A 24970-nucleotide genomic window follows, 5' to 3' on the forward strand; every position below is an offset into this window, starting at 1 on the left:
AAAGATTCCTTCTCACTAGATTACCATTACGGTCATCTGCTACCTGCTGCTACTCGAGACAGACAAGCTAGAAAAATATTTGGTTTGACTCAGAATACAATATTTCACTTTTCTGTTTGAAAATCTTTATTATTCTCTTCAGATCTATTTTTCTTGCATTCACTCTCCTTGCCTTATTAACTTTTTCCTTCCAAGTGGATGCCAGCCTTTTCCTCTAATAACTCACTAGTTTGGTGCATAGCTACATAAATACTTGAACATAGAGGAAATTAAAATGATATTTAGGACAAGCTGGCTTCTAGGTACTAATCCTCATTACTTGTGAAAATGGTGCCAAAAGAAAAAAGCCATCTTTTCAGTAAGTTAAAGGCAGTTGTAAAGACAAACTCCTAAAAATTACTTATTGGTAGATCAGAATAGTAATACAGATGTAACAGGATCTTTGTCACTAGTACACTGCTAATTTGCTTTACTTTTTCACGTATCTTGAAACTACCTCTTCTATACAACCTGTAATCTCGTCAAGAAGAAAAAATTCTCCTTGATAGATATCTAATCCAGTGTGCAAGTCTATGGTTCTGTGAATACCACTACAGAGTCCAAATCCTGTCTCCACACAGAACCACCTAGAAACCAAACCGTATGTGTGAGAGCACTATCCAAACACTCCTTGAATTCTGGCTGCCTGGGGCCATGATCAACCGCCCCAGGAATCTCTTGTGTGTCCACAGCCCTCTGTAGGAGAACCTGTCCCTAACCCCCAGCTGCCCCCCTCTGGCACAGCTCCATGCCATTCCCTTGGGCCCTATCGCTGTCACAGAGAGCAGAGCTCAGCGCTGCCCCTGAGCTCCCTGTAAGAGCTGCAGCCACCACGAGGCCTCCTCTCATCTCTCCTCAGCTCTGAATAAACCAAGGGATTCCACCCTCTTCTCATGCATTTTGCCCTCCACACCTTTCACTAATACTGTTTAATTATTAATTGCTAACACAAATAAAACTGTTTCTTTAAACAAAACTATGAAACAGCATATGTTCCCTATGCATCTGACATAACATTAAAATTTGAGTTGTTAAGTAGTTTGAAAAGGTTTAGTAGTGTGGAAAAATTTTATCACTGAGCAATATGCAATACTTACTGGCTGTGTCATACAGTAATGATGCTCACATAGAAAAATACTATTTTCTCTTTCAGTTAATATTATTATTTTTCATGATATGAAGGTCATATAAACTCCTAAGAAAATTTTCTCTTAGTATTTTATTTCATACTTAGAAATGATTTCATAAGCAAATGCAAGTTTCAAAGTTTATCCAACTTCTATTTTCTCTTTCATTTTAGAAAAAGCTCTATGCATTACCAAAGATCTCCTTACGAAATACTCTTAAAAGCCTCAGTGCAAATAGAATTCTCAATATCAAGTTGAAAAGTTGTAACTTACTTTAGTCTGACTTGTAGATTATTCGCAAGCTCCTGCTTGGCAGTGGTACATTTCTGTTTAATATCTAACAGCTTTCTGTGATTAGTTAACATAATCATCAACTGATTTGCATGACTCAAACACAAATCTGGTAGCACGGAAGGATCTTTCAAGTTCTCAGCTCTCTTCTGATTAGCCAAAAATCCCTGGAGAAGAAAAAACGTTTGTTAAAAAAGCTTTGTGACAACAAAAAGGCACTGAAGTGATCACCTTCTTTGTAAGAATGCAAGAGTTTATTAGAACTTCCTGTAAATATTCGAGAGCTAACAAAATCATATATGGCGAAGTCACTGTCCAACTTGCATTCCTTTCATTCTATAATCCAATCCAAATAAATCGCATCTGAGATTTTCTTCTCCAAACATTACCATCACAACCTTGTCAGTTTGTTGCGTTTAGGTCTCACATCAGTGAAAGATTATAAATTTAATGCAGCAGAAAGAAATAGATACCAATACTGACACAATGAACCATCAGTCTGATTTCAACAGCCAGGTTGGTAAATTCAAGCATACTGAAGACTAAACATTATAACATGTTCAGTATTGCTGCGGGCTAAACAATCTACCTTCTGAGTATCAAAATTCTCCTGTGAAACCTGTTTTCCTCTCTCCTCCCTATAAACACATGTACAAACTCAAACATTATCTTCAGTTACTACATCATGGATTGATTAGCAGTACATAATAATTGTCACTACATTCGCAGCCACATAAACCCTACTTAAGACAAATTATTGAATTTCTTTATGCATCATGGAATGTAGAACCATAGAAACAGCAAAACAAATAAAAACAATGACAACTAAGGATGCCCAATACTGAAACATTAGAAGAAGCAATTTAAACTTGCTCTTAATCTTTTCAAAAAGTAATTGTCTGGCATTAGGTCCCCCATATTCTCTAAGATATACATTTCAGAGAAAAATTGAGTGTAGTAATTACTGAAACATTAAATATATATATATAAACCTCAAAAACATCAAGGTTTTTTTTTTTTTTTTTTTTTTTTTTTTTTTTTTACTCAGAAATACTTATGTTATGTGAATGAGAAATTCACCTTGGATAACTACAATGTAAAAAAAGGCAAAAGACCATTATGACCATCATTTTCTTTGGAACCTAGACAGCAATACAAATTCTGTGAAACAGTCGTCCTGTTTTATTATGTATCTCACTACATTTTGTTGCTGTGCAACAGATGGCAGCAGAGGGGCAGTCTGGCAGAATGGCATCTGACACAGAAGTGCTTTTGAAGCAAAGGTATGGAGCTGAATTCCTCCATGCAGAAAAACAGTGGCACCCATTCACATTCACCGACACTTGCTGAAGCTTTATGGAGACCAAGCAGAGGATGTGAGCTAAAAAGCTGAAGGAGAAAGGTCACACAGCCCAGGCTAGGAAACACTTGTAATAACGCAAAAGGGTTTTCTAGGAAGTCCTATTCATTGTGACAAGTGGTAATAAGTATCTGAAATCTTCAACATTTGCTCTGAACTTTCCTTGTTTCTGGTGAACCAATGGAACAACATGAAAATGTGAAGTTTATTCCTCACCCTCCTACAATAGACAGTAAGTACAGCCAGATGTTTATTTGCAACTAGCTGCTGAGCAGGATAAGGAATTACCTGTTGTTTGTTGTGGATGATAACAGGCAATCCATAAAAGGGGAAGGGGGGGGGGGGCAGAATAGGGAAGATGAACCACCTAACACATATCTAAATATGTTTTAGAATGCTGATTTCAGAATGTAACATACATAGATATGCATACAAGAGGCAGTAAAGGCAGGTACAGCTTTACTCTTAGTGCCAAAAGACTATTCATAAATTTGAAACTACAGAAGATATTCTGTACCTATGGATCCATGTTTAAAGTATTTTATATTCAAATTCCTATTACATGCTAGTAGTTAAAAAAAACCTACAGTAAAATGACAAAAAAATAGGGAAAACAAATGTGGGAGAAAACTAAGATGCAAGTAAACAATTGTTCCCACAAGTTCTTGCTTTTCTAGCCCTGAGAAGATGAAAAGGTTCATGAGATGACTGTCACAGGTAAACTAAAAAAGGTGCTGAAAAAAAAAGGTATGATAATGCTTTTATTGATTTACTCATTTACTACTTCAAAATCAAGGAAGCAACAAGAATACTTAACATTTTAGACGTACTTTAAGTGAAATAGAATTATCCTAGAATAATCATATGCAAACCAGTGTGTTGACTATGGTTAACAGTTCTAATAGACTAACACTTCTATGAACTTACTTCACGGAAGTGAATTTTGATGTAATAATGTTTTTAGAAGCTGCACTATCAGTAGGGAAAATTTGGAAAAAAAATACAATACAAAAAATATGCGAGAAAATGTTGTAAAGGACAAGCTACTGAGTAGAATCAGACTGAAAGATTAAAGGAACTCCAAATTTTCTAGAAAAGTACTTGTACTAAGTAATGTCAGCTACTCATAATTTAAAAATGTTTATGATACAAATTCCAGATTCTGTAGAAAATAAGTTTTGAATTGAACAAAATAGATTTCTCCAGTAAATGCTAGGGGCTCCTAGCATTTAATCACCAAGTATTTTTTTCATATGAAAGGGTATTTAATGGTCAGTTCATTGAGAATCGGATGGAAAAAAAAAAAAAAAAGAAAGAAAAACCAACCCTTAAGGCATGTCCAGGGATGCACAAATTATCTAAGCAGCGAGGCCTTCTAGCAGCACATGGCTGTTCTGTGAGCTAAGTTTGTTTTGTATTTCAGTAATAAACTTGAAGATGGAGTAGAAAGTCAACTCAGATTCCAGATGAAACACCAGCCTCTTCTAGCCTGGAAAAACAACCCTGCAGCTTCCAATACACATACTGCCACTAGGATTACTATTTAGACATTTCTTATCCTTGTTCCATAAAATATATCTACTTGCTGTTCCTTTATGAACAGAAATGGTTCACTGTTTAAAGGTATGATGTAAAGGAAATTTTTTTCCAGTACCACTAATATTAACAGCTATTTAAAGTAATTCCAACAATTTTTATAAGAACACTCATGTCTTCATCTATATTTTTGAAGAAAACCCTTGCACTTAGCCATTCTTTTTAGATTTCTATGCCAACTATCACATGAATGAGTAACATGATACTAGCTCTGGTATCTTAAATGTGCCTAAGTTTTTTTTCAAATGCTATCTAAACAACTGCATTAAATATGGTAGATCAAATAATAAGACCATAAGAAATTAAAATGAATGACCTGCAAGAACTGGTCTGAAAACGCTTCCTGAGCCTTTTCCAACAGATATGTACAGCATATATGAAAATGCTTCCAAACCTCATCACTGGTTTAACCACAAGTATTCAACTCATTGAAGCTTCAGAAAAACAAATGACCCCCCATTCTATCTCACCATTCTGAGGAAAAAAACCACCGTCGTATGTCATTAAAAAAAATAAAGGAATAGAAAATTTGCAAAAGATAAGGCAAATATGAGATTTGAAAAATCACAAGTCTGATCAAGTTTCAAAAGTTACAAAATCAAAACACATAGAAGTATATACAAAAGGTGACAAATATCTTTTCAACTGACTTTCAGGCATCTCACTCAAGCCAAATTGGTAAACTTGAGGTAGACTTCTGATTCAAGTGAAAATTGAAATCCAGCTAAGACCACAATCAATAATACTAGGCAATCAAGTAGAGAGATAGAATATTATCTTTTCCATTATGCAAAATTTCCCCTGTATTTAGAAGCTGACTACAACATAAGCACTTACGCAAGGCTAAGATTTAACACAAACTTACTCCTGGACTCAGTCACTGAAATTAGTAGAAAACAGGCTCCACTGTTAAACAGTGCTGCCAGAAGTACTGCTAAGACCTGTTTTTACATACTCGCCAGAGGATGCAGCTGAAAACCTGAGTCCTAAATGACTGTCAGCCCAATTCTCTCCTATGCCTTGAAAGGAGGCTATAAGTACCCAGCTGACAGCATGACAAGGAGGAATACAGATCAATACAACTATCAATACACCACTACGCAAGTAGAAATGAGAAACATGCATTTCTTCATGGTTCCAGCTTTGGTGTAATGGTGAAAAATCTGATCAGATAATAATCTGATACAGATTTTAATATACCTTCCATTGCAAATGAGGAAATAAAGAAAAACCCAGGTATAAAATTAACTGAAGTTTTTCACACAAACAATATTTAATGAAGAAGCTTTACTATGGCACTGTACAATTATACAATTACTGTATTTTTTTTAACATTTAGAAAAAGCCTTAAATCAAATTTTCACTTCAAAAGGTATCGTATATGTAGTACACACACGTACACACACACACACACACCCACCACTCTCCCCTCACTATAAGGTTGGTGATCAACCATTAAGCATATAACCTCTTAGGCCCTATCATAGAGGGATCAGTTATCAAGGTCACAGTGTTTCATTCAAAACGGAAAGGGAATCTGTCCATCTCTCGTTCTGATTTTCTGGTTGTTTCTCTGTTTCTAAGCCACAAGGATAACAATGAATCCCTCCACAAATGAAAACTGAAGGTCACCACTCCTTCTCTAACTACTGGTGCATAACAGTGGTGTCTCAACATTTCAGTTAAAAAAAAACAACAATATTTTAAAGTATTTAAAAGAATATGAGAATCATACTGAAATTATCAGATTAAAAATTACCAATACCTAAATCTCTAATTATTATGAATAATGAAAATCAAACATAATGATATGTAATTTTAATCAGCATGCATATATATCAAAAGTTAACATTTTCCAGTGTATCACACACACACAGACAACTGTATATGTATATATTACCTGAGCAAGTTCTTTCTGTTCATTAACCAGTCTGCTGCAACTTGCTATCATCTGGTCCAATGCATAGAGCCTATCCTCAAGGCCTTTAATAGCCTTCATGTTCTGATTATCTAGTTTGGCAATAGTTTGTCGACATTCTGCCAAAAAGGGCTGGATGATCCTTGGATCAAGCTGGGAAAATAAATAAATAAATAGACAGATAGATAAATTAATAAATAAATGTACTTGTTGTACTGAAAGATAATGCTAAATAACAACACGAATTTTTATAACTTTATTGTTTTACCTTCACTATTATCTAGTTTCCAATACTATTTTCCCCAGGATTTTTGTTTGAATCAAGTATGTGCTTACATCTCTCATTTGTTTCAGAAGCAATAAGTCTGGGTGGTATCATAGAATACCCCAAGTCACCACATGAATTTATTTGAAGTATTCCAACTAGACTAGCATACAAATCAAGTTCTGGCAAAGAGAAGGGACAAGGAGTGGACAGGGGGGATTAAAACCATTGAGCAGTTTACAGTGGAAGAGAATCCATACAGCCACAATTAGAAAGATAAACATGACTCAGCGGGAAGTCTAATAGGAAAGGCAGTACAAAAGAGTTGCAAGACCCACTGGTATTTCCCTACTGAACTAAAATATTTTTAATCGACAGCTTCATAGGTAAGCAGACCACTACTAGTAGCTGGAACACAAACTACAGAAAAAGCACATCCGTAATATTTTTACTGACATTTTTGTTAATAAAAACACATTTTGGAAAATTATTTCATCATTTTCCTTTATGGTCCATTATCCATGGGGAAAAAAAAGACTGGCATAAGCAGCTACATAGACAGTACAGGTAATTCTTCCAAGTTTCACTACAGAAGTAGTGAAATAAAGATCTTATTACATGAAAATCTAATGGGAAGGATACAATCTTCTGAGGTCATCCATACAGTCTTAACACTAGTTTCTTGCATCAACATGCAGTTTTTATGTCAACCCACACCACAGAGCCCAGTAACTCTTAGAAAAGAGGTCACTTACATGCTATCAAATACTAACATGAATAAATATACTATTTTTCCATAATCTAGTAGTGGAACTAAATGACCACTACAGAAAATACTAAACCTGGTAATTCCAGAATTTTTCATAAGAAATAAATTTAATTTACAAAATCCTCAAAGTTTTCTCAAGACTTCTGAAGTTTCTCTTCATCATGTTATGAATCTTGTTCTTTCCCAAGCATCAACTGCAGCAACCTGAACAGTTTCTTACTAAAGAAAAAAAATACTAGAGCATGTTGTTTTTCTTTTTTCCTTCCCTTTAAATGACCATTCAGCATGGTTTATCCCATTTTTTTCTTTATAAAGAAAATCTCTTCCTTTTATTCCACCTTATAATTTATTTCTCCTATCCATTCTTTTTATTCCATCTTTGACCCAATTGCATATGTAGCATTCTGCTCTACTTTCACTACTAGATAGATAATATTGCTCTCCTCATCTTTAAGTCTTTTCTCTTTCTACTCTAAATAGTTATGACAGCACTTAACAGAAATATCTTGTTAGCTCCTACTTACCCACTGCTTTTATTGCAGCTTCTGTTTCTGCAATTAGAAGCATCACTGTTGAAATGCCTAGAGGCTAGAAGAATCACATACCTAACAGTGCTCTGCAACACACCAATTTTATCAACGCTACTACTCTCAAAGATGTAAGTTTCACACTCTGATGCCTTACACTTCAATAAAAATATTACTTGAAACTGAATTCAGGTAATCAGTTGTAATTGTACGTCATTAGTACAGTTCATTTTTCAAAGAAGGGCAGGTAGAGAACAAGAAAAAGAACAAAAAATATTGGCTGCATAGTCTCATTTCCTACTTTAAAGTGTCATTTCAAGTAAATGCTAAGAGAACAATTGTATTGCAGATACTTATTTTGTAAATTTTTTGTTTCCTTTTCAGCTAAATAGGCCAATTCTGTTTTTTAACTAATTCTAAATCAATGGCAGATAAAGACTGAATCCTTTGTGCTACCATCAAAAAAAGGATATTAATGTTTTCCTAAGGAAAACTAGGACCTGTCATATGACTTGGAGGCACTTGGATACTTGTGAACCAAAACAGTTCAAGACTGATCAATCACCATTATTTGTTCCACTGGTAGTCAGAATAGCCTGAACATCGTTTCTGCCTTCCAATTCTAATTATGACAAGAAAACAAAGGAGCAGGAGCAATCCCCTTCCCGCCCCCCCACCCCCCCCCCCAAAAAAAACAATTTATATTATAGAACAATTGTAATAATTGAAATAAAGGGTTTCTACCTAGTTCTTCAATAAGAAAAGCAAGGACAGAAAAGCACACAGTTGCAAGATAATCTCTTTTTTACATGTGGCACATGACAGATAAGGCTAGAAGCTAATCCAAATAATGTACAATGATGATTTAACTTTTTTGTTGTTGCTCATTTTTGTTACTTTAGCATCACTAATATAATTTATTTTGAAAGACTATTTAATGCCTCTCTCTTAAAACACTGATTTTTAAGAGACCTTTACTTTTAAAGTAGAACTCATAAAAATCAATGTGTAAAACCAATTAGATGATAATGTTTCTTACAACAGATGGGGCTTAGACATAACTGAGACAGTCTTCTAGACTTACCTTAAAAAACAAATAATGTGTCCAAGATAATAAAATTTATTTTATTTGTTATAGGTATACTGACTTGCAATAATATTATATATATGCAAACAAAGTTGAACTACTTAAGAAATATAAGCCATAGTGAAAGGAACAAGCACAGAAAAAAAGGAAGGAATTTCAAAGTAAAAGGTTACAATGACTAAAAGACATATGTAAAGAAAATGAGTATTTTTTTCTTCTTTTATGCGCAGAAATACAACATAATATACTGTGCTCTTGTGAGTAAATCTACACTGATTGATAATACATATGCATATATATTTATATATACATATATATGTTACTCAAACAAAATCACAATTAAGCACATGAATTTGACCAATATTTTAATAAATACTTCAGTATTTTTTAGAATAATAATGAGTTTTGGTCCATGAATATTTCACTGTAAGCATAAAAACACAATCAACTCAGACCTGAAGTTGCTTTGTTTAAAAGCTCCAAGAAGCCACTGGCTTATCATGAAGAATGACTACTTTTGGCCAAAGGCAAACAAAAAAAACATACTAAGATAATGAGTATTCATTGCAAAATTACAAATTTTCTTAAAGGTCACATTCCTAAACTTTAAGAACTCAAAGTACTTCCCCCACCCTCACTCTTTTTTGGTCTCCATCAGAAAGTTATTTGAGAAACAAGAAGCTATAGACAGCAAAAGAACTGGCATCTGCAAAATAAACAAAAAAAATTCCATAGCAAATTCCCAATATAATTTAAGTGTAAACAAAATTATTAACTTACCCTGCTCATAGAATCAAAACATTTTCTGACCAGTGATTCAACATCATTAGGTCTGTCTTGAACATTTATCCAGTCTAATAAAGACACATTGAAGGAAGGCTGATCATCATCTTTCAGTTCTACTGATGTTTCATTGTCCTGGACAGCAGTATTTTGACCAGATTCCTTATCGTCTTTTACATTTTCAGGATTTGTGCCTTCTAATGCTGAATGTTCAACTGACTTGCAAAATGATGCTAACACTGATTTATTGTTCACTTTAGATACATCAGAATAAAGCACCAGTTCAGAAGATTTCCCGTTCTCAGTTTCTTCACTTTCCGCCCCTCCATGCTCTGCTGATGAATCCAGTCTTCCTAAACACTCCCTGTAACTATGTCTTGTTAGGCACTCCAGCAGTGGTATCTTGGCCATGACAGAGACAGCAGAACCCAAGCTTTTTTAAAAAGGGTGAAAACAAAAAGCTGTCAGTATCCAATTACAAAAACTGACACAAACCACTCATAATTAAAGTGTTATTTACATTCAAAATGAATTTGCTGGCTACCCTTTCAAAGTACCATGTCTAGTACCAACTTCGTAAGAAGTTACAATTTCTGCTCTTTTCTCTGTTCTCACTGTAGAATATAAACTTCAGAGTACAATGCAATGACAAAAACAAGAAAGAAAAAAACCCACAACAGTTCAATAAACAGAGGCATGCTCACATTTTAAACATGCACCTGGGACTCATGTTTGCATTCTGCATGGGTACGTACAAATGCTTACCAGCAAAGACCAAGTGCCCTCTGGCTGAATACATCTGCAGAGTTTGAATAGTTTCTATATATTTGTTAAAAGCTATACAGTTCATCTTGTTTTGTTTTTTTTTTCCCTTAAAGAAGTAAAGAACTATATTTATGTTTTATTTTTTAAGTACCTGACATTCTATTAGGTACATCACTCAGAAATACCATAATACTATAACATCAAGAAAGATGTCAAATATTTTCCTTCAAGTAACAGCAAGAATGGGCAGAATTTAAGTATACGTATATATACACACACATTCAAAGTGTATATATCAAAAATTTTGCATTAAAAATAGCTTCAAATTTGCAACATAAACATATTAAGAATGATGATCTAACTGCATTCAGAATTAATTCAGAAGTACAAATACGTAGTCAAAATATTGTTTAATGTCTAAATTTATTATCTAGACATTTCTAGTGCACATTTGGAAGGACTCCAGCTCTTAAACAGCTGTTCATTAATGAGCATCATCTTTCCAATAACTCAGTAGTGGTTTCTGAGTACTCATGAAAGCAATGAATAATGTCCATTTAAAAATGACTAGTGTACAACAGAAATAATATTTTCAGAGACATAATCAAATACATGCCTGATTAATTAGAACCAGAAAGAGATATACAACACACAAAAAAATAGTAGCTTTGGCGACACAGACTGAAGTTTAATGGCAAACCTACTGTGTAAGTTTCAACTTAATATCTTCTATGGACTGCAAATAGCTTGAATATACATTTTCGAACTTGAAAAGCAGCTTTTGATAAGAGTATGTACAGTCTTCCAAGTTGGCCATTATGGCAGCCCAGCCTTGATGTTGAAGATGTTCATCGTGTACAAGACCTTCACAAAACGAGCAAAGCTTCTTGGCAACTTCATACATTTCCTGCAAAAAAAAAAAAAAATCCAACAAAAAGAAAAAAAATGCAAGTCACTCTAGATAGATTTTTTATATTGTTATCATTGAAAAGTAATAGACCAAGAAAATATTAAGATAAAAAGTGTTAAAATGTGACCTGTAAATTTCAACCAAGAACAACAAAACTTTCCTTACTCTTTAAGAAGATATAAAAAAAAATAAATCAGAAGATAGAGAAATTATTGATCATTTACTAAGAATTATTTTTCCTATGAACAAGCAGATTAAAGTTGCAGTTGCAAAAAAAGAAAACGCAATATCAAACCTCGTGGAATTAATTAAATGCTGCCAATATAAAATACTCAATGCACGCATAATTCATAATTACATTTGTAGTAATCCATAGTCAGTAAACAAGGTTGATTAAGGAGAAAACTACTGATGAGCCAAACAGAAACTCAGAACAAGACAAAGAATTGCAGATTCAGCCAGCAGAAGCACAGTGCATCAGATGCAGGGAGAGATGCATAATAAAAATGGGAGGGCATTTCCATTTTCCTTGAGTGATACCTCACTCAAATATTTCCATTGATTAATAAACCAGGTGTAACACAATAAGAGGCAATGCAGAGTGCCCACAAAACCCTACATTACACCCTGAAACCTGGTGCACACAAACCAACATGGAAGCTTTTCTGTTAAACAACCGGATGACAAAGAAGCATTTAACCACCAGAAGGAGGTGAAAATTTCAACTCTGATAAGTTAGGTAGTAATTTAACGCAGACCTAGATACGGCAAATACTATATCCTCTTAAAAGTGCACTAATAGCAATGCCCTATTGTGTTCAACTCCAAAATTCTAACTATTAGTAGAAAATCTAAAGTTTACTAAGAAAACAGACTGCCACCTTCATCCCCTAACAAACACCAAATGAGAAAACAGAACAGACGTCACAGTAAATCCTTCAGCTCAACACTTTATCAACAATATATATTGGAAATATTCTTCTCATCCTATCTTCCAAGAAAGAAAATCCTACAACTTTTTGCAGCTCGTTCACATTGCTAAACTAAACGGAATGCACATCTTTCCTCTGTTATAGTACATGCGAGAAACTATGCACAGAGAAACAAATTATTTAAGTACGGTAAAAAAGCAGTACTAAAACCCAAACCTATGACTCTATTACAGAATATGTTTGCTTATGAACACACTTATCAGCACATATGCATAACATACAGTAGTTTCAAATCCAACAATAACATTTGTTTTCCCAAAACGAATCACAAAACAGCAGAGTTCTTTATCTGAATATTTCAGAACATGAACAATATCTAAGTTATGAAGCCTCTTAAAAACAAATTTGAAAATCCAAGCCTTTTCTCCAGCAGCATCACAAGATTCCACTGTCCTTCAAATTACTGGTATTGGTAATCAGCAGGTAAACAACATCAATCATTTATACATGAAACTCCAAGGAACTCAAAAGCTATTACAAATTTTTACTACTCCAACAAGATGCTATGTCTTGTTTTCTGAACTCTGTTCACCTTCAGCGCATGTGACAGGAAGGATTTCAAGCTTGAGAAGAACATCTACTTTATTTGCAGCGTAGTTCTCACTTCAAGTCCACAAACTAGTAACACAACTTGAACAGCATCCAGATAGCCTCTAGATAATGACTGGTGGATGTCAATGCTGTATCCAGTCCCTCTATACAATTTAAACACATACATGCAAACTAGTGTGATACTGACAACTTGAAGGAATAAAAAAAAAAACCTTAAACATTTTTCAAATACAATTTCTGCAGCAGATGAAAAAAGAGTATCCTATTTTAATTATCACATTGAGAACCAGAATAATATTATTTCACCAAAAGGTATACTTGAAGATTGACCAAAAACAAGAAGCTGAAAAGACAACTAAATTTATCCACCGTGCTCTAATGTGTGCCTCGTGAATGTAAAAAAGCATTCTACTTTCAACCAACAAATGCTATTCCCATCCTAAATTCAACCAAGCTATTGGCAAGAATCCCAAAGGCAAGAGCACGTGCAGAACCACACATTACTTTGAAGACAAAAACAATCTACAAAATCTACACTGACCATAAAGTCTTCTTACATGCAGCAGTACCTTCAAATGACTATGACAGCATGATCTGGAAAATAAAGACTGGATTTATCCCATCACTAAACAAAAATATTTCTTTAAAAGCCCTGGGTAGAAGCCTTTGTTGATTATATCTTCCCTTGGACAAACTGACTCGGCATTGCACAAATCAACTGTGTAATGAGGAAATGCTTACAGTAGGCTTAGTAAGATCAGATACTCTGCCCTGAGATGTACTCTCAACTCAAGCTTTATTTATGTGTTTTTAATAGAGATATATCTATATTATTCAAAATAGGAGTTAAGAGTTGTTAAGCTAGCTTTGTCCTATTAAGTTTTCTGTGTCATTCTTGATGCTCCCTGGAGAAACTAAGCGTTGTCAATTTAAGATTAGTTCTAGCAACATTGTTTTCACAGCACAATACTTAAAAATCAAAATAGATGTTGAAGTTACAACATTTTTGTAGGGAAAAAAATCATTACAGCTAAGACTGTTTGGTAGCACAACAGATGACAAGTACTGATAATTTTTATCCAAGCCATGTGATGGCTTATCCAAGTTCATCCAAGCCAAAGAGCTGAGTCCCAGAAGTTGGACTTCCAGAGTCCAACTTATTAAAACAAAAAAATTCCGTTATGAACACAATCGTAAGTATGATTTTGAAATAATGTTTCCACAGTAGCTCAGAAGTAGTTTAAAAAAAAATGAAATCTGCATAGATGTGTCTTTGTTATCATGCCGTCACTATTGAATGCAGCTACAAGTGTTCAGGCTTATTCTCCCTGCCTTTTCCACACACTATTTTTAGGGGGAGACATCCTCAAGCTACATTAGGAGAACCACTCACTTCACAGTCAGTATATCTGCAGGCAGAAATAGTTCCTTCGTAAATTAATAATGTTTAAAAACTGTATTATGTCAGGCACATAAACTAATGTCTAAAAACTCAATTAAGTCAGGCATATAAACATAGGCCTGCAAGTCACCATATGTTTTAACACTTCTCATTAAAATTGCCTGCTCCAGCACAGAAAAAATGAGGCCTGCCTAACAACTGTCATGCTTTTGTCATTGATTTTTCACAGATCAACTCAGGAGTAATTTAGAGACACCCAGGGATTCACAAAGGATAAGAAAATAAAAACTAGTTGCCTTGCACAGCTATGTCCATCTTACTCAGATACACTGGCACACCTACAATACTGACAGTTTCACCATACTGCTGGAATGTGGACCTCAAGAAGCACCACTACCAAGACAAGACTAGACAAACTCAACCCGGCCATTTACGTTGAATAGTAAATAAAGGCATTTTTGTATTTGTCAAGAAACTCACAAGCTTACTAGAAAGATTTCTTAAACTTTGTCTGGAGTCTGGATGCTTTAACAGAATTTTTACTTTATTATTTCCTCCAATGACTTAAGATAAAATTATAATTAACTTGTAAAGTTAATTTCTCATTAATTTCAAGACTTTGTCCTTGCATCCTGTCATCCTAATTTTGCTTAAGTGAATGGGAAAAATAAATCTTGGGAAGGTCCGGTTGTCTTAAGTGCTCTTTGAACTTACCTCTACAGAACAAAAGTTCTCAGGAAATGAAGGGTTCTTGCCATTCTCTACAACCCTGTGGTAAAAGGAAACAAGTCATCAAAGTTCTCTATTGCCATGTGTCTGGAATTCTGTAAAAAGGACTCCTTAGAGGTTTAAGTCATCAGCAACAAGAAAAAAATTGAACAACAAAAATCAACCTCAGGCCACCACAAAGCATCCCTGAAAGTGAAATTACACACATTCACACAATACAGTAGAGGATAAGTGCTTCCAGAAAAGGTAACTGAAGGTAACCAATGTCTTGATTGCCAACAACCGTCTTCATACACCTCATCCGAAAACAACAGTAATGTTACTATACTAACCACTTCTCAATTTTAGAACTTGCAATTGCAACAGCTAATTTGTGAGGGAGACTTGAGATTTCATGGTGATCTTTCCTCTTTCATTAAGCAGCTGATATTCCATTCCCTTTTAAAACCTGTTAATTTTAGCGACAGTGTCCTTTGGACATTTGTCCATATAGTTCATGGCTAATTACACATTCATAAGGTATTTTTTTTTCCATCAGCACAATACAGAACCAAGCTATTCATAGCTTAGTGACTTTTTCTTAGTCCTGTTTTCACTAGCTCTTGGCAGTGATCCTAAAAGCAGGCTGCAAGAAGTCAAGTGACCATTTAGCACTGAAAAGGATACGAGAAGCTGATATAAAACACACAGCCAGTGAATCAAAGCAGGGTACAAGGCAAGCAGCAACTTGTACTAGCTTGATTACAAGTTACTCAAACCGTCTTTTTTTTTTCTTCTCCTTACTGGTGATTTATCAAACAGCTTGGTCACAAAGGCTAACCAAAACACATATAATCATAAAAGCTCTTCTATTTTAACCAAACCCAGCTCAATTATATTAAAAGATGATCAGACTGATCAATAATATAAGTCACAATAAGTCTGGACTTCTGTGGAGGAGCTAGAAGTGTTTGTGGCTATTAGACCTTTTAGCCAAAAAGAAGGAAAAGAAGGAATATGAACAATTAAGTCACAGAGTTGTTACAGTCTTCCAGAACAAAATTTTAAAATAATTCTTTTCCAGTGGATGTAGCTTCCTAGACAAGAAGAGAGAGTATTTATTTAAATAGCAGCTACATAGCTTTCAAGCATGCCTGTATTTCTTCACTAAGAGTTACAAAGCATTTGTAATTGAACCAAGAATTATGTAGGTGCTATGACTACAGTCATGGTTTTAGGTAACAAAATGAAACAACCACACAGTTTATCACTCTCATCTGAAAGATAAAAATTGACTGGAATTGACAGTTTGATGATGAGAGCAATGGTGTCAGATCAGATGTGAAAGGTAACTCCTAACAAGAAGTCCAAGTTTCCAACTACCTTTGTCTTGGAAAAATAATGTGGAAATTTCAGTTAAATTACTTAAGAACTAAATTAATGTACTAAAAGCTGAGTTACAAAAAAATTTTAGCAGTGGTGTTAAAACATCGAAAGATTAGAAAATATTCATAGAACAGTTTATTGCACAATGTACTGTGTAGAGAACAGCTCATCATCTCCAGCACTTGAGAGCTTTTAACTTTTGAGAGCACTGTCTGTCTCATCGTCCATATACTACAGAGCTCAAGGTTAAAAATGCTGATCTGGAAGTGGGAAAGTAGGCTAGTTGCAAAAAGACATGCCGTCCAGCAGTTTTTTGGCCAAAAGATCATAGAAACATAGAATGGCTTGGGTTGAAAAGGACAACAATGATCATCTAGTTTCAACCCCCTGCCATGTGCAGGATCATCAACCACTAGACCAGGCTGCCCAGAGCCACAACCAGCCTGGCCTTGAATGCCTCCAGGGATGGGGCATCCACAACCTCCTTTTGGGCAACCTGTTCCAGCGTGTCATCACCTTATGTGTGGAAAAACTTTCTCCTAATATCTAACCTAAACCTCCCCCGTCTCAGTTTAAAACCATTCCCCCTTGTCCTATCACTAAGATGTTTGGACAGGAAATGGAAATATCTGCTTTAACTGTGATTTAAAAGCCAGACAGTAGATGTAAAAAAAAAAAAAAAGAATAAAAACTATCTGACAAAAAATTTTAAAAGATTTATAAGCCAATGCACTGCCACAGTTGACAAAAGAATGGCAGTTTATCAGTGAGGAAACAAATTATGGCAACTGATGTAGCTTCTTTAAAGTTTCTTTTATTCTGTGAATTCTACATAGTGAGATCACCTTGGAAAAAAAAATAAAGCAGCAACACAAGAACTTACAGGTACCTGCATGAATATCGAATGAAACCAAAAATAAAATAAGTTACCTTAGTATGATAATCATAGAAAACAGTGGAAAAAGAAATAAATGTTAATAAACTTGACATAAGCAAGATACGAGGTTGGGAGGTATTGGTTGGGAAATATTAAGATCTAAAATAGGCTACATAGAAATTTTAAAAAAAATTGTATTTTGTTAAACAAAGAAAACAAAGAAAAATTAACAGCTGCTTTAATGTATGTCTATACCATATGGGAAAAAAGTTATAAGAATGTAAACATATCACAAAGACGTTTTAGGTTCCTTGTTCATGAGAAAACTGCACTTTACGTAGAATTAATTTGGTCCATTCATACCATAAAAGCAGTCGAGCTACTTATGTGATAATGGCTTGCTCATGTAGGAAAAAGAAATTAAAATGCAGACAAAAATCTTTGTGGATATTACTGAAAAAATAGTACAGTTCTACTGATTTTTTTATTTTTACTTTTTTTTTTTTTTTAATTCCCATGCTTCTAAATTAATTAACAGGAAGAAAAAACAAGCCATGAAGTAGCAAAATTTATATAGGTATCTTAAAAGACACTTTTTTTTTCCAGCAATAATTCCAGTTATAACTACATTGTTGTACCTATATCTGTGAAGTAATCCATAAAGCATGACTAATCACTCAACTCAAAAGGTTTAACTATCTGTAAGACAGGAAAAGAACTGTGCCTCCACTGTGACTGAGACAATTTTTGTTTAAGCCGAAACATTAACTAAGGATATCAGAGACTTATGACAAAAATACACAGATAGTAAAATACATCTAAAATCTGTGGTGGTCAGTTATGGCTACCCATCTAATAAATGAAAGATATAAAATAAGATTTTAGGCAACAAATGATGTGAAGAAAACAAAGAAATAATTATGAAAAATACTTTGTTAAAGTATTGTAGAACTACTTGGTTTTGCAAATAAAAATTATAGAAGACTATTTACCAGTATATACAAAGTAAAGATCAGAAAGTAAATCAGAAATACCTGTCTACGTTCTCTACAGTAATAAATCTCAAAGTAAGGATGAAGAAACCCTCTGACACAGTTCTATGGCAGAGTACAACTCACAGATGCTGAAAAATTGATTAATTTCAGTAGTTTTTAAATAGGTTTAAAATGAGGGAGAACCAAAATGTAAACAAAAGCCATCACTCCAAAACACACACAACCTTCCACACAGGAAAACAGGGAGCAGTTTTTACTACTATATTTACTATTTCTTATCAAGTCCGATTTTAAAATGTTACTGCTTGTCTTCTGAACAGAACAGATTCCAAATAAAAATTAAACTGGCAGCTATAAAATATTCTCCACTACTTTTAAATAGCTGTACATCAATGTCTCATTCTTGACAAAAGATTTTGTATTAAAAGAAGCAATTTAGATTGGAACTTCTATTTTCCTTCCGCAAAATATCTTTCAGTGTAAGTAATACCTACTATTAATAAATTATCATTAGTTACATTCCCTGAATAATTACAACAAGCAAAACCACTATTTACTACTGCAACTCTGCTTTTCGAGTAACACAGGAAATCTCTCTCTCTACAATAAGGCAAACCTTGGACATTTATACTGCAGATTTTTCATTTTATTTTAAGTCTAGCATCCAAAACCACACTAAGTATACTGTACACATCATTCTCACAACTGTGATGGTTCAGAGCCTCTCTTCCTCTCCCCATATCTTAATCAACTGTGAGAAGGATTCTCACGTTTCCTCTTCCTCCCAAATCACACACTTTCAAAGAACTTTAAAGAAGATCAATTTTCTCATCACATTCATAGTCTTTCCCTCAGTTTCTTCTGAATTACTGCTCAATGTGTTTCAAGCAGGCAACAAGACAGATTACTTGAATATAACAGTGCAATATTCCTTTATTGCATTTTCACACCCTGATACATGTTAAATTAGAAGAGCCAACTTTCTTATCTTATATCATGCAGGATGGCTTTCTTATTCCCCTGAACTCCCAAAAAAGTACCCAGTGCATTTTCACAGTCAAATACAGAGCCCAAGATTTTGAAATACTTAAAATATTGAATAAAATTAACTGACAGTATAAAGGCACAACAGATTTAAGAGTATATCTATTCAGTCTTTATCAATTTTTTTCTTCAAAAGAGCAAGACAGAGGACAGTTCTTCAGAAAATTAACGTGCTTGCTAGAATAACTCAATTCTACCGCAATACAACTAAAGGCCTTCCAAATATTATGATTATCAACCCCCAATGAAAATATTAATAGATGACACCAAGAATGGAAAGATTTCTTTATTTAATGGAAGTCAGCTCAAGATCAATCTCCAGGTATACTTTATAGGCATGAGCTAAATGCTATAGCTCCAGTTGGCCAATAAAAATCCATACTTCACACATAGCCTTGGAGATTATTTCTGAAATATGTGCTTCCCTTACAGAAGACATGCCACTAGGAAAAGTTAATATATGAAGAACTACTTTAACATAGAAATACTGCAATAACCTTGCTTGTTCTGCATATTAATATAACCTTCATGATTGAAGGGGAAGAAAAGAAGCACTAATGATTCTTTTCCACTTTAAGTAGAAGTGCACTTACAAAAAACAAAAACTAAAAATCAACTCCTGGAATACAAAAAGCTTAATCCAGAAAAAGTAAATCAATTTATTTACCAGTGTACACTAACTTCAATGTGCCAAAATTAAAATTAGAAATCTTCAAGATCACATAACTGCCACTTTAATTTTTCCCCTTCAGAGATGGGATAAAAGTAGTAGAGAAAATATCAACAATGAGAAATGAGAGATGGTAACATCACCTCTCACTTCCATTACACCAAGTAAAGCACATACATAAAGAATGTTACACTTTTTTTCCATCAAATTCATCAATCTGTTAAACATTTAACAGATCCTTGTCTTAATTACTTTTATAAAGTCTTAACACCTCACAAAACAACAGTTTTAGAACATTTTCAGTCTCAGCTGCTGGAAGCAAAAAGTCACAATTCTCACACTCCTCGAGTAAGTAGTACAGATGAAAACCCTCCTACTCCTAGGTGAATTCATATCACTGCTCTTCTCAGCATGAGAGTCATATGATTCATAGATTCCTAACTACTCAAGGCCCTATTTACTAAGTCAGCAATAACTGTCAACAGGTGATGGAGAGGAGTGTTTATGGGACTCAATCCCTGCCTTAAATCAGACAAAAAGTCAGGGTTACATTATTCAGGTTGACTTTCCCACTCCTCCATTCATGGCAGGCCAAGGGAAAAAAAAAAAAGCAAAGAAAAAACCACAAAACTTTTGTACTATGTGCATGAGTTGACACTTTCCTTTAAATTCAGCTGTACAGAACTAGAAAAAAAAAAACAGTCACTTCATCTGTTAGATATTCTTTTGGACTACATTGAAGTTACTACTGAAACTCAGAAACTATTACCAAGACAACATGCTAAAACCATATACCACTACTCAGTCTGTGCTAACATAACCGTTTCCCCAATCCCAGCAGCTGTAAATTTAAATACTCTTTAGACTTAGCAAAAACAGTCAATAAATTTGGAACGTCAAATTTGAAAAGTGAGTATACTATCAGCAAAAATCAATCACTTCAGCTACTGAATACTTTGTGTCACATTCTAGCACATGCAGCTGCTCTAGTGCATACACACAGTATCTTACTGCCCTTGCAGCAGGGCACTAGTCCCTCCTTATCAGAGTAATATAGAAGTAATCAAACTGGAATTCAGGGGTTTACTTTCTATGCAACTAGAAGTGAGTACTCAAGAAAAGACCGGAACACATTTTGGGAAAAGGAAATTTAGTTTTATAAATTCACCAGTTGTTTAGATGCATAAAATGAAACACAAGGTTAGAAAAGCAGTTTGAAAAATTACACCAGAAATTTTCTACCTGGGTTAACAGCATTTCCAAACTAACTTTTCTTTTCAGGTTGAGGCAGACTAAAGACAATGAAAACAAGGCAAAGCATTAGGGCAGGAGCCCAAAGAAACCAGATTGCTTTTATTTTGTAAATGCTTAAAACACATGCATCCATTAAGCTGTATTAAATTTGCTTTTGAAAGAAGCTTTGAAGATGCTGAAGAAGCAAGCATATTTTAGTACCTACCTTGAATCTTAGAGACAAAGGCTTTGAAGAATACATCATCACCACGCTGTTTTCACTGCCTTTTGAACAAACTATTTCAAAGTTTGTATCAAGCTACCAATCTGATATACAAATAGGTTACTGTTATTTGTTGTTCAAGTACACTAAGAATTTACTTACCACAGCAAGCTGTGTTCGTGATGCCACTGTATGAAAAACTGCAGGCATCATGAGAGATTCTTCTACTTTCAATTCCATCTCATTCTCTGCTGAAAATGTGGTTTTGGGGATGGCTGGTGGACGCTCACACAAAATCATTTCTTTGTTGAATAAGAAAATTGGGTTGGTGTCCTACACTCAGAAAGAAAATAAATCCAAGAATTAAGTAAAGGCAATACAGTGTTCAATCACCAATTATTCCATCATATGAGTAACATGTTTACAGTGCGTTCTACATTTATAAGTTGTACACATTTTAAAAAAGTTTTTATAAGTAAAGAAATCCAGCAAACTGAAGAAAAAAATACTTAAAAATCCCTCTGTAAAATATTTTTTTCCTTCCTATGTATAAAGGACAGTTTAGATTATGAATGCAGCGTGCACTTACTGTTCCAGCACTGTAACTACACACTCTTCTGTCTGGGGCCATACATTCTCCTCCATTGACAACCAATACCTGGTGCTGAATGGCAATCTTATACTTAGCTTGTATTGCATGTTTCAGATCAGCCACGCTAGAAAAAAACAGGGGCAAGAAAACATCAATGTGTCTCTTAATTTCACAGATTACTGTAACACAGAGAAGGCAACTACAGTTTCAAGGCAGGACTTTTCAAAAAACTGTTACATTTTTATTCTGCACAATGAAATATCTTTACATTTTATAAGGGCTGCAATGTGTTGCATTCTAGATGTCCATCTAATAGGCTATCAGCTAAAGCAATAAAGCCTGTACAGTACTGGGATATTATCAGCAATCTTCTTCCAATAAGACCTGATAGCGTGCTGAAATTCTAAATTAAATCAAGCATCTAGAATAACACCTGTAAAAATGATATTATGTTCTCTGAATGTTTACCTTATGAACGCACAGCTGACTTTCTCAAACACCAGAAGATTACAACAAGAGTACTTAATACTTTGTCAGGCATTGCATAAGCAAAATTTCATCTGATCAACTCTGATTTACTGTGCATGAAGCACAGTATAACGCTCAACTGACAGAGAGTTCAACAGTCTGTATGTATGCAACAAGCACACACAAAGATCTCTTTACCATGCAAACAGTAGATCAATAAACCATCATCCCAGCTTTCATTCACTCCCCTAGCAGCTTTAATTTCAGGTAATGACATCTTCATGGCGCTGCTAACTTAGGCAATTCTAGATTTTGTCTTTACAGAGGCAAACAGCAAAATAACAAAAAAAAAATCACTAATATGATACAGTAACTGACCAAAACTGTAACACAGTGCGGTCACCACTGTGTGAAGATATTGAAAAGCTTAAGAGTACCAAGTAATAACCAACATAAGTATCCGGGATTTTGATATAACCAGCATGCAACATAAAGATGTTACTGGCTATATTGTATTTGAAAAAATTAAAGTCAGTTATCCAAAACTACTATGATTTAATATGACAAAATTAATTCACTACAAACACACATGAGCACAAGGCTGTACTCACTAGCTTTGTTAAAACAAGCACCCACAGATCATTCCCGTGCTCTTTAGGAAAATTGCTTAACTTATCCACGTACAGAGACAGGCAAAGAATCCAAGAAGGTAGCCTTACTAAAAAAGAACAATTCTCTGTAGACACAGAGAACAAGAAGTTAAACTGCTCAACTGAACAATCTTGCATTTTGTCTTGTCCATCTGGTTTTCCTCAAAAAAACTATTAAACTGAGTGAAAAGTTGGCTCATGTAGGGCCATTAGATACCCCATCTGGCAGTTCAGATGCTGAACCTTACCGTAATTTAGGACAGAATGTCTCAATGTACCAGAGAACATACAGAGGTATTGACATATCTTCAAGTCATAGAATCAATCATAGGAAAAAGAAAACCACACATCTCTCAAATATCTCCAGGGATGGCAACTCTACCACCACCACCCTGGGCAGCCCATTCCAAAGCCTATCTACCCACTCCTGGTTTCCAATTTAAACCTCCCCTGGTGCAACTTGAGGTAATTTTCTTGTGTCCTATCACTTGTGACATGAGAAAATAGACTGACACCCTCCTCAGTGCAATCTCCTTCAACGTAGTTGTAGACAGCGATGATGTCTCCCCTCAGTTTCCTGTCCTGCAGGCTAAGTAACCACAGTTTCCTCAGTCCCTCATCAAGTCTTATATTCTAGCTCTTTCACAAGCCTCATGACCCAGTAGATCAAAAATGGCTAAGGTGAAACATTTTCTCATCCTCAGTAATACCCTCAGCAGGCCTTCAGAACAGCACACACAAAAAAAAAATCACTTTATGTACCCTGTGATGTTTTAAAATCCAAATTCACTTGCTGAGTCATGAAAATTATAAACAGAAATTCAGGAGTAAGGAAACAATGGACCTAAACATTTCCATGGAAGCCTTTTAAGCAGCATTATCTAGCCCACGTCTCAGTATACAGATTCGTTACTTGCTAGTCATTCATCACTGACAGAATATGAAAACAGCATGTAAGGCTGGCGCCAAGCATATGAGCTATGATGTTATACAAAATTTCCTGTACTAGATCAGTATTCTGTATGAAACAGGAGAGCATGTTTCAATATATCTAGTACATTTAGATCTTTATAACACATTAAGATTACAAGATGCTTTTATTGTGCAGTGGAAAAAAAAACAAATAGTCAAGTTGTTGGGACTTCACTGGGAATCTAAACTACTGCTCCTGTTTCAGGCAATTGGCAGTTTGGAGGTTCACGTTTTACACACAGAATTACTTTACATTACAGAATTACATGTTGCAGCCTTATATGACAGAATCAAGTTTTTCCACCTCAGGCATAAGACTGAAACCTTCATGCCTGTTCTTCAGCATTCAGTCTACACAGAACACACATTTTGTTCAGAACACGTAAAATACTGAGAGTAGAAAAACAATGTGTAATTTCATGATGTCAACAAGTAAAAAATAAAAACACTGTTCAGCAAAAGATCATGGAAGACCAGACGTAATTCTGACAGATTTTCCGAAAAAAGTAATCGCTTTACTTTCTTACTTTTGTACAGCAAGCTCTGTGTCAAAGGTAAGGGTAGTTCCAGTGTTGACCAGAAATACATATAGCTTCATGATGATTTCCTTAGGTTTCTGAAGTTTACCGCTTCCACTGCTAAAATCATTTAGAAACTGAAAAAAAAAAAACACAACCAAAAGCGTCAGTTTCACATAGGAGTTATGAGAAGTATGTACTATACAGCTTTTAGCTATATAGAGGGTAAACACATTGGCTTTCATATTCCA

At 34.7% G+C, this 24970-nt stretch overlaps 1 protein-coding gene across 8 annotated transcripts in view; it reads right to left on the minus strand.

The window, feature by feature from the left end:
- Positions 1–24970, minus strand: part of RB1CC1 (RB1 inducible coiled-coil 1) — a 73964-nt gene that overhangs the window by 34402 nt on the left and 14592 nt on the right. For 7 of the 8 annotated variants that reach the window (XM_015282657.4, XM_015282655.4, XM_015282656.4 and 4 more), the window contains 7 exons: positions 24729–24856; positions 22109–22235; positions 21682–21852; positions 11232–11434; positions 9760–10195; positions 6314–6484; positions 1440–1624 (listed from right to left, as the gene is read on the minus strand). In XM_015282657.4, coding sequence (XP_015138143.1) covers positions 1440–1624; positions 6314–6484; positions 9760–10195; positions 11232–11434; positions 21682–21852; positions 22109–22235; positions 24729–24799 — 1364 coding nt within the window. In that variant the 5' untranslated portion in view covers positions 24800–24856. Of the gene's footprint in view, positions 1–1439; positions 1625–6313; positions 6485–9759; positions 10196–11231; positions 11435–15097; positions 15153–21681; positions 21853–22108; positions 22236–24728; positions 24857–24970 lie in introns of those variants that run through there. The other variant, XM_015282659.4, reaches the window with a different exon arrangement.

Source organism: Gallus gallus, chromosome 2 (genome assembly GCF_016699485.2).
Source record: "Gallus gallus isolate bGalGal1 chromosome 2, bGalGal1.mat.broiler.GRCg7b, whole genome shotgun sequence".
Lineage (NCBI taxonomy): Eukaryota > Metazoa > Chordata > Aves > Galliformes > Phasianidae > Gallus > Gallus gallus.